This window comes from Salvelinus sp. IW2-2015, unplaced genomic scaffold (assembly GCF_002910315.2).
Source record: "Salvelinus sp. IW2-2015 unplaced genomic scaffold, ASM291031v2 Un_scaffold5214, whole genome shotgun sequence".
Lineage (NCBI taxonomy): Eukaryota > Metazoa > Chordata > Actinopteri > Salmoniformes > Salmonidae > Salvelinus > Salvelinus sp. IW2-2015.
The window spans coordinates 1-11,754 of NW_019946480.1; the positions used below are offsets into that span (position 1 = coordinate 1).

An 11,754-nucleotide genomic window follows, 5' to 3' on the forward strand; every position below is an offset into this window, starting at 1 on the left:
CTACAGTAGTTGTAGAAGGAACATCCTACGTTTGTAAACTCCTACAGTAGTTGTAGACGAAAGCTACGTAGTAACAGTCCTACGTAGTTGTAGAAGGACCGTCCTAAGTAGTTGTAGAAGGAATCGGTCTACAGTAGTTGTAGACGAAGCAGGTCCCTACAGTAGTTGTAAGAACGGAACCGGTCCTACAGTAGTTGTAGACGGAACAGTCCTACAGTAGTTGTAGGAAGAGCCTAACAGTTGACGAACGTACCAGTAGTTGTAGACGAAGGAATGTCAGGAATCCTACCAGCTGTTTGTAGAAGGAACAGTCACGTGAGAACAGCAGTAGTTGTAGAGGAACAGTCCTACAGTAGTTTGTAGAAGGAACAGTCTACAGTAGTTTGTAGAAGGAACCAGTGTTAGCACGTCATAGTGTTGTAGCGGACGTAGAGTTAAGGAACAGTCTACAGTAGTTGTAGAAGGAACGTCCTGCAGTAGTTTAGATCGGACGATAGTGAGAAACAGTCCTACCAGTTAGTTGTAGAAGGAAAGTCCTACAGTAGTTTGATAGAAGGAAGTCTACAGTAGTTTTGAGAACAGTCTACAGTAGTTGTAGAAAGGAAAGTCGTACAGTAGTTGTAGAAGGAAGCAGTCTACATAGATGGAGCAGTAACGTGTGTAGAAGGAACAGTCCTACATAGTTGTAGAAGGAACGCACGTGCTGTAGAGGACTTACAGTAAGTTGTAGAGAGGAGACGTCCTCTATTAGTTGTCAGAGGAAAGTCCTACAGTAGTTGTAGAAGGAAGTCTAGTATGAAGAGCGGATCCTACAGTAGTTGTTAGAAGGACGTCCTACAGTAGTTGTAGAAGCGGAAGCGTCCTACAGTAGTTGTAGAAGGAACAGCGCCTAGAAGTAGTTTGTAGAGGAACAGTCCATCTAGCAGGACACTTACTGAGGCATATAGACCAACTCAGCTTCTCCTCATCCTTGCCTGAAGTAGGAACTCCATTCACTCCCCTCCCAATTTGTCCGAAACATTGATTGGTGTGTGTGTATGTTACAGCGTGAAAGGCGCCTACTCCATAACAGTGGGTAGTAAACACATAACCATGTCTTCTGAAAAGGGGTGTCCACTATGAGGTTTTAGGAGAACGACTGTTCCTCTTTTTCCTCTGGCTGGGTAACACACACCGGATGCATCCTGAAGAGAACACCCAGGATAAGTATAACGGCTGAGAGTCTTCCTCTCTCTCTCAATTTCAATTTAATTTAAGGGCTTTATTGGCATGGGAAACTATGTTTACATTGCAAAGCAAGTGACATAGATTAATGAACAAAAGTGAAATAAACTATAACAACTGAACAGTAAACATTACACTCATTACACAAAAGAATAGAGACATTTCAAATGTGTTATGTCTATATATCAGTTGTTGTAATTGGATGTCAAATAGTTAAAGTACAAAAGAGACAATATCACATATAGGTTTGCATTTCCAATGGTGTTGTGATAATAATTCTCTTTCAAATAGCAAGTACTGATAATATAATGGTTACCAGAAGCGAAGACTTTAATACAAGTGGGAAAACCACACTGATCTCCTGTTCTCTGGATTCTTTTCTGAACACTAGAACACAAACCATCACAACCATCTACTAGTGTAGGGGTGTATGGTGTGGTGTGTGTATGGTGAATGGTGGTGTGTGTGTGCAGTGCAGTGTATGAGTGTGTATCGGTGTGTGTTAGGTGTTATGTGTGTGTATGTGTGTATGTGTGCAGTGCAGTGTATGTGTGTGTACCTGGTGTGTGGTTTTTTAGGGTGTATGGTGTGTGTATGGTGTGTATGTGTATAGTGCAGTATATGTGGGTGTGTATGGTGGTGTGTTTAGGGGTGTATATGTGTATAGTGCAGTGTATGGTGTGTGTATGGTGTGGTGTTTAGGGTGTTTGGTGTGTGTATGGTGTGTATGTGTATAGTGCAGTGTATGAGTGTGTATGGTTGTGTGTTTAGGGTTGTTGGTGTGTGTATGTGTGGTGCTATGTGTATAGTGCAGTGTATGTGTGTGTATGGTGTGTATGGTGTGTGTATGTGTTATATGCGTGTATGTGTTGGTGTATGGTTGTGTGTTAGGGTGTAATGTGTGTGTATGTGTGTGGTATGTGTATAGTGCAGTGTTGGGTTGTGTCTATGGTGTGTGTTTAGGGTGGTATGGTGTGTGTCTATGTGTATAGTGCGTGTATGAGTGTGGTATGGTGTGTGTTTAGGTGTATGGTGTGTGTATGTGTATAGTGCAGCTGTATGTGTGTGTATGGTGTGGTGTTTAGGGTTGTGGGTTGTATGGTGGTTTGGTGTGTATATTGTGTGTGTGTGTGTGGTGTGTGTATGGTGTGGTGTGTGTTTGGTGTGTTGTACGGTGGTATGTTTTATGGTGTGGTGTGTGTGGGTGTATGGTATATGGTTACGGTGTGGTTGTGTATGGTGTGGTATATTTGGTATATGGTGTGTGTGGTTGTATGTTATGGTGTGTTATAGCAGTGTGGTGTGTGTATGGTGTGTGTGTGGTTTTGCTGTGGTGTAATTGGTATATGGTATGGTGTTGTTTATGCTGTGGTGTATGGTATACGGTGTGCGTGTGTGTGTGGTGTGTGTGGTGTGTAGTGTATGTGTGTGTTTAAAGTATGGTGTATGGTGTGTATTGGTGGTGTGTGTGTATGGTATGTGTGGTGTACGGTGTGTGTGTGTATGGTGTAAATGTATGGTGTATGTGTGTGTATGGTGTGGTGTACGGTGTGTGAGTATGATGTGGTGTATGGTGTGCGAGTATGGTGTGGTGTAGGTGTTATGAGTGGTGTATGGTGTAACTGTGTGGTGTATGGTGTAATGAGTGGTGTATGGTGTATGTGTGGTGTATGTGTGGTGTATTGTGTGGTGTATGTGTGGTGTACTGGTGTGTGGAGTATGGTGTTGTGTTACGGTGGTTGTGTGGTTATGGTGTAATGTGTTGGTGTATGGTGTGGTTCACGGTGTGTGAGTACGTTGTGGTGTTTGGTGTGGTGTATGGTGTAACGGTGTGGGTTTGTATGGTTGTATGTGTGGTGTTGTGTGGTTTCACGGTGTGTGAGTAGCGTTGTGTTGTACATTGTGGGTGTACAGTTGTGGTGTACGGTGTGTTGAGTATCGGTGGTGGTGTACGGTATGGGTGTACCGGTCTGGTGTATGCGTGTGGTGTACGGTATGGTGTATCGGTAATGGTGTATGGTGTGGTGTACGGTATGGTGTTACGGTAATGGTGTATGGTGTGGTGTACGGTCTGGTGTGGTGCATCGGGTGTGGTGTACGGTATGGTGTACGGTATGAGTGTATGGGTGTGGTGTACGGTATGGTGTATGGTGTGGTGTACGGTATGGTGTATGGTGTGGTGCTACGGTTATGTGTATGGGGTGGTGTACGGTATGGTGTATGGTTGATGGCTGTACGGTATGGTGTATGGTCTGGTGTAAGCGGTATGGTGTGCGTGTACGGTATGGTGGTATGGTGTGGTGTACGGTATGGGTGTATGGTGGTGGTGTCGGTATGGTGTACGTATGGTGTACACGGTGTGGGTGTACGGTATCGGTGTAAGGTGTGGTGTACGGTATGGTGTGGTGTACGGTATGGTGTATGGGTGTGGTGTACGGTATGGTGTATGGTATGGTGTATTGTGTGGTGTAGCGGTATGGTGTATTTGGTGTGGTGTACGGTAATGGTGTATGGTGTGGTTGTAGGTATTGGTGTGGTGTACGGTATGGTGTATCGGTGTGGTGTAGCGGTATGGTGTATGGTGGTGGTTGTAACCAGTATGGTGTATGGTGTGGTGTACGGTATGGTGTATGGTGTGGTGTACGGTATCGGTGTACGGTATGGTGTATGGTGTGGTGTACGGTATGGTGTATGGTGTGGGTGTACGGTAATGGTGTACGGTCTGGTGTACGGTGTGGTGTACGGTATAGGTGTATGGTGTGGTGTACGTATGGTGTATGGTGTGGTGTACGGTATGGTGTATGGTGTGGTGTACGGTATGTGTCGGTATGGTGTACGGTGTGGTGTACGGTAATGTGTATGGTGTGGTTGTACGGTTATGGTGTACGGTATGGTGATGGTGTGGTGTACGGTTTATGGTGTACGTATGGTGTAACGGTGTGGTGTACAGTATGGTGTATGGTGTGGTGTCGGTATGGTGTACGGTATGGTGTATGGTGTGGTGTAGTATGGTGTACGGTATGGTGTATGGTGTGGTGTACGGTATGGGTGTAGCGGTATGGTGTATGGGTGTGGTGTACGGTATGGTGTATGGTGTGGTGTACGGTAGGTGGTACGGTATGGTGATGGTGTGGTGTACGGTATGGTGTACTGGTGTGGTGGTACGGTGTGTGTATACCTGACGCAGGTCCTATAAATGGTTTCTAGTGGTGTCTATGTGGGTTGATGGTTGTCTTTCATATGACACAGCTCTCTCCCAGAGTCAGTGTTTAAACAGAAAGGACAGGAACTCTTCTCCTCCTCCATGCACTCCATACTCTCACTGCCATCCTCTGCGCATCCTACACACACACAGCCCAATGCCATAAGACATTATGGATAGCACTAATAGGAGCATAAAGACATTTTCAAAGTTGCAATAATAGGAGCATAAAGACATTTTTAGTTGATATTAGGGCTAAAGACATTTTTAAGGTTGCATAAAGCACATTTTTAGTTGCATAATAGGAGCAATAAAGACATTTTTAAGTTGGCATAAGACATTTTTAAGTTGGCATAATAGTGGAGCATAAAGACATTTTTAAGTTTGCATAAAACATTTTTAAGTTGGCTAATAGGAGCATCAAGACATTTTTACGTTGCATAATAGCATTAATGTGTGTGTGTTGTGAAGGTGTTGTGTGTGTTGTGTTACCTTGTCTCAGTAGGTCGTAGTCAGGGTATGTGTCATGGACACATTTGGTGATGTGTCGCAGAGGGGGTGATGATTCCACTGGAGTAGAGAGGGTTCAAACATCTCCATACTGCCCTTCTGCAGCGGCACTCACCTCTGCTGTACCACACACTCACCTCTGGAACACACACACACACCAATCATACACACACACACCCAAAAAAATGCACAATTTGCACACACACACACACACACACACAGCAACACCCCACACACACACACACACACACACACACAACACACACACACAACACAACAACCCACACCACACACACACACACACACAAGGTACACACTGATGGAAGATACCTGCCATCTCCCGGGCTCCTGACCATTCTATTTCCGTGTTTCTACACTGAGTCGTACTTTTTTTAGAATACCTCATGATAAGCTGCAGACCATGCCTAATTTACCTAGACGGTTCAGATATTTATTTTCCGTAGTGGTCTATTTATGCACCAAAAACTGATGCTGGGCAGCTAAGACAGCAGTATGTATAGGGACATAAGCTAAACAAGAAAATGCAAGCATTCAGATGTAGCAATTTCTCGTGGCCTAGTGATTTTTATCTGCAGACACTGAAATCTTGTTTTTAACTCAACAAATTAACGCGGGAGGCCGACCAGTAATCAACACCAGAGAGAGTTCTTTCGAACAGGACAGTACCTGAATGTTTGTTTCTTGGACCGCCCCAGGCCGAGGCGTGGTCGAGGCATAGCAGGGTTCGGTAAACAAATCGGGTTCTCGTAGATAGGGTTCCAACGCCAACAGGTAGTCCAAACATTCCAGGTCCATACACGGTAAATCAGCAGATATATTATCACTTTCCTCTTTCTCACATGGTTTTCACAGGTTCCACCAGTTCCTTGCTCTCATCTCTCTTCCTGGTGTGGCTTTGACCCGTAATTGTGGGTCGGTCCCCCTTGCTAGCGCTCATTTGCTTCTGGGTATTGTCGTTTGCGGGCGACTATTTTGGGATCTGTAGTTCTTTGTAGGGGTGGCGCATTTTTGTGCTTTGTATTTCACCATCTGGGCCATCCTTAGCGAGAGGGTCAGAGCCCGTGTATTAGTTCTGCCTCACATATCCTGCATTAATCACTCGACCCGCCTTCTTTGCCATTAACGTTTAGGCACTTTACTCCACACACAGAAAACGCATACAAGGCCCTCCCTCGCCTTCCCTTTGGCAAATCAGACCATAACGCTATTCCTCTGATTCCTGCTTACAAGCAAAAACTCAAACAGGAGTACCGGAAGTGGTCCGAGAAGCGGATGCTAGCTACAGGACTGTTTTGCTAGCACAGACTGGAATATGTGTCCAGAATTCATACCGAGTAATAATTTACATCAGTCGACCGGCTGCTTCATTAATAAGTTCATCGACAACATTGTCCTCCACAACGAGCGTACGTACATACCCCAACCAGAAGCCAGGATTTGCAGGCAACATGCCGCACTGACCAATCGGGTTAGAGCTGCCGCTTTCAAGCGAGCGGGACATTAACCCGGAACGATTATAAGAAATTACACTACGACCTCTGACGAGCCATCAAACAGGCAAAGCATCAGCAATAGTCTGGGTAGCCATTTTCCATAGATTAGGGCCTAATTAATTGATTTCAATTGACCTATTTCCTTATATGAACTGTAACTCATCAATTGTTGAAATTGTTGCATGTTGAGTTTATATTTTTGTTCAGTATAGCTGCCTATAGGCTATTTAAGTTAACTTATTTTCTTTGATCTGCATGTTTCTGTACTTGATTTAGTATACTCTTTTTATTTTATTATATTTACAATGTCACTTTGATTCCTTTACTATGTCACTTTTGTTGCCATTTTACTGTGTGAGAAGCCTGTCAATAAAACATTTAATTTGATTTGACTATTTATTTTTTGTCACGTGTTGATCCAGGGAACCAGGACTGGCCCTCGCTATCTGATATTTTGCACACACACACACACAATCATTTACAGTATTTATAAATACTTATAGGAAATCCCCAACTGTTTTTCAAATGGACARGGCATCCAACGTATCTTAAATAATACAAATTGATCAGAATAAGTGGTGACAGGGTTTGACGCTGAAAAAGCTTCTTGCCTCTGACTGGCCGCTGTAGTGTAGCGGGTGGGCTGCGTGGGGAAAACGGCACGTGAATGGCAGGAGCAAGACTGCTGCTTTACAAAGTGTCATATCACCCCATGAATGAGGCAATTGGCAAAAAAAAACTGTCGCACAACGTGTGACCACTCTGGAGGGTCGCAGGCCTTCGGATTGCTAACTGGGTAGAGGTGACAGAGGTGACATGACATACCCAGAGTAACCCAGGCTCCAGCCTCCATCTTCCTGAGGTTGGTCAGCACACAGGGGTCTCTGAAGAAACTCTGACACACACACACACACACACACACACACACACACACACACACACACACACTTACTATTGGTCCTTTACAAAGTGCAGTGCCTGGAAACGTGTGTTTGTGTACGTTAACTCACCAGTGTAAAGTCGTGGCTGTTGTATGGGTGGAAGGTCTGGTCAAAGCTGAAGGCCTGGGCTGAGATACGCCCGAGCATGGACCTGACACACACACACACACCTGTACACACACCACCTCACCCTCTGGAACACCACACACCACACAACACACACACACACACACACACACACACACCAACACACCACACACACACACACACAACACCACCACACAACACACACACACACACACACACACACACCACACACACACACACCACACCACACAACACCACACAACACACACCACTGATGGAAGATACCCTGCCATCTTACGGGCTCCTGACCAATTCTATTTCGTGTTTTTCTACCTGATCGTAACTTTTTTAGAATACCTCATGATAAGCTGCAGACCATACTATTTACCTAGAGAGTTCAGATATATTTTCCGTAGTGGTCTATTTATCACCAAAAACTGATGCTGGCACTAAGACAGCGTATGTATAGGGACATAAGCAAACAAGAAAATGCACATTCAGATGTAGCATTTCTCTGGCCAGTGATTTTATTGCAGAACACTGAAATCTGTTTTACCTCAACAAATTAGCGGGAGGCCGACACAAAATCACACCAGAGAGAGCTCTTTCGAACAGGACAGTACCTGAATGTTTGTTTCTGGACCGCCCCAGGCGCAGGCGTGGTCGAGGATAGCAGGGTTCGGTACACAAATCGGGTTCTCGGTAGATCAGGGTCCAAAACCGCCAACAGGTAAGTCCAAACACTCCAGGTCATACACGGTAAATCCAGCAGATATATTATCACTTCCTCTTTCTCAATGGTTCACAGGTCCACAGTTCCTTGCTCTCTCTCTCTTCCTGGTGTGGCTTGACCCGTAATATGTGGGTCGGTCCCACCTTGCTAGCGCTCCCTTTGCTCTGGGTATTGTCGTTTTGGCGGTCGACTATTTTGGGATCTGTAGTTCTTGTAGGGGTGGCCATTTTGTGCTTTGTATTTCACCATCTGGCCATCCCTTAGCGAAGGTCAGAGCCCGTGTATTAGTTCTGCCCTCACAATACTGCCATTTATCACTCGGCCGCCTTCTTTGCCATTAACTTTAGAGCACCTTTACTCCACACACAGAAAACGCATACAAGGCCCTCCCTCGCCTTCCCTTTGGCAAATCAGACCATAACGCTATCCTCCTGATTCCTGCTTACAAGCCAAAAACTCAAACAGGAAGTACCGGAAGTGGTCCGAGGAAGCGGATGCTAAGCTACAGGACTGTTTTGCTAGCACAGACTGGAATATGTTCCAGAATTCATCCGATAATATTTACATCAGTCACCGGCTGCTTCATTAATAAGTTCATCGACAACATTGTCTCCACAACGAGCGTACGTACATACCCCAACCAGAAGCCATGGATTGCAGGCAACATCCGCACTGACCAATCGGTTAGAGCGTGCGCTTTCAAGGAGCGGGACATTAACCCGGACGATTATAAGAAATAACACTACGACCTCTGACGAGCCATCAAACAGGCAAAGCATCAGCAATAGTCTGGGTAGCCATTTTCCATAGATTAGGGCCTAATTACATTTACATTACATTTAAGTCATTTAGCAGACGCTCTTATCCAGAGCGACTTACAAATTGGAAAGTTCATACATATTCATCCTGGTCCCCCGTGGGGAATGAACCCACAACCCTGGCGTTGCAAGCGCCATGCTCTACCAACTGAGCCACACGGGACCATTAATTGATTTCAATTGACCTATTTCCTTATATGAACTGTAACTCATCAATTGTTGAAATTGTTGCATGTTGAGTTTATTTTTTGTTCAGTATAGATGCCTATAGGCTATTTAAGTTAACTTATTTTCTTTGATCTGCATGTTTCTGTACTTGATTTAGTATACTCTTTTTATTTTATTTAATTTACAATGTCACTTTGATTCCTTTACTATGTCACTTTTGTTGCCTTTACTGTGTGAGAAGCCTGTCAATAAAACATTTAATTTGATTTGACTATTTATTTTTGTCACGTGTTGATCCAGGGAACCAGGACTGGCCCTCGCTATCTGATATTTGCACACACACACACACAATCATTTACAGTATTTATAAATACTTATAGGAAATCCCAACTGTTTTTCAAATGGACATGGCATCCACGTATCTTAAATAATACAAATTGATCAGAATAAGTGGTGACAGGGTTTGACGCTGAAAGCTTCTTGCCTCTGACTGGCCGCTGTAGTGTAGGCGGTGGGCTGCGTGGGGAACGGCACGTGAATGGCAGGAGCAAGACTGCTGCTTTACAAAGTGTCATATCACCCCATGAATGAGGCAATTGGCAAAAAAACCTGTCGCACAGCGTGTGACCACTCTGGAGGGTCGCAGGCCTTCGGATTGCTAGGGTGAGGTGACAGAGGTGACATGACATACCCAGAGTAACCCGGCTCCAGCCTCCATCTTCCTGAGGTTGGTCAGCACACAGGGGTCTCTGAAGAAACTCTGACACACACACAACACACACACACACACACAACACACACACACACACACACACACACACACACAGTTACTATTGGTCCTTTACAAAGTGCAGTGCCTGGAAACGTGTGTGTGTACGTTAACTCACCAGTAAAGTCGTGGCTGTTGTATGGGTAGAAGGTCTGGTCAAAGCTGAGGCCTGGGCTGAGATACGCCCGAGCATGGACCTGACACACACACACACACACACACACACACACACAACACACACACACACACACACACAACACACACACACACACACACACATCCATTAGCTGGTTTCACTAGAGAACTCTGACACACTGATATACCTAGCTAGTTTGTCTGTCTACATAGCTGGTCGGCTAACGTTAGTAACAGTAGCTAGCTATGATGTTGTTGATAACTATAGCTAACTATAACTATAGCTAACTAGCTATTAACATTGACAATAAATGACACAAAACCATAACATCTATAACGTCACCATTTCATGAGGAGTTGTAGCGTGCTTTTGTCCCGAAGGAATGAAAATGTCTTGGTTGGGAGGAGGTTGAAGGAAAACTTAGTCTCAAACGGACTATTCTTACATGCCATGTCGACCGTCGGGTTGTTGATGTCTATTGGTCACCATGGCGACGGAACCCCACTCAACAAATAGTCTACCAAAAGGTGCGTTCGTAAATTCACTCTGGAGCTACGGAAAGCCAAAATGTTCAGATCGTCTTACATGGAATTCGTCTGAACACTTGTAATAAACATTTTTCACTAGCTTTTTTCAGAAGTTAAAAGTCATTTTTACATATATTCATTACACCTGTCCAGTGTGCATTTACAGGTGATTAGAACGCTTGTTATGGTCATTTTTACATATATTCATCACACCTGTCCAGTGTGTATTACAGGTGATTAGAATGCTTGTTAGGTCATTTTTACATTATTCATTACACCTGTCCAGTGTGCATTTACAGGTGATTAGAACGCTTGTTATGGTCATTTTTACATATATTCATTACACCTGTCCAGTGTGCATTTACATTACATTTAAGTCATTTAGCAGACGCTCTCTATCCAGAGCGACTTACAAATTGGTGCATTCACCTTATGATATCCAGTGGAACAACCACTTTACATAGTGCATCTAACTCTTTTAAGGGGGAGGGGGGGTTAGGAGGATTACTTTATCCTATCCTAGGTATTCCTTAAAGAGGTGGGGTTTCAGGTGTCTCGGAAGGTGGTGATTGACTCCGCTGACCTGGCGTCGTGAGGGAGTTTGTTCCACCATTGGGGTGCCAGAGCAGCGAACAGTTTTGACTGGGCTGAGCGGGAACTGTACTTCCTCAGAGGTAGGGAGGCGAGCAGGCCAGAGGTGGATGACAGAGGTGATTAGAACGCTTGTTATGGTCATTTTTACATATATTCATTACACCTGTCCAGTGTGCATTTACAGGTGATTAGAAGCTTGTTATGGTCATTTTTACATATATTCATTACACCTGTCCAGTGTGCATTTACAGGTGATTAGAACGCTTGTTATGGTCATTTTTACATATATTCATTACACCTGTCCAGTGTGCAATTACAGGTGCGTTAACCTCTCTAACCCAGTTACTGGGTGGGCCGACCCTGGGGACAGGGGCTGAAGCCCTGAAGGGAGGGGAGGCACCAGGGTGCTCAACTACAGCCAGCCAGCTCCCTACCCCAGTGATATGGGGGAGAGGGCCAGAGAGGGCTGAGGCTGACCCAGGGAGGGGGCCTGACCCCCTGGAAAAGGGTGCCTAACCCCGCCCATGGCCA

The 11,754-nt window shown here is 44.8% G+C and overlaps 1 protein-coding gene across 1 annotated transcript; it reads right to left on the reverse strand.

Annotated features, from left to right (window-relative positions):
- Window positions 1-1,116: 1,116 nt before the first annotated feature.
- cfap300 (cilia and flagella associated protein 300) lies at window positions 1,117-10,596 on the reverse strand. The gene is given in 6 exon segments (XM_070441931.1): window positions 1,117-1,184; window positions 4,919-4,973; window positions 4,975-5,073; window positions 7,160-7,345; window positions 7,461-7,542; window positions 10,445-10,596. Coding segments are annotated over 6 exon segments (600 nt in total). The 5' UTR covers window positions 10,555-10,596.
- Window positions 10,597-11,754: the final 1,158 nt, after the last annotated feature.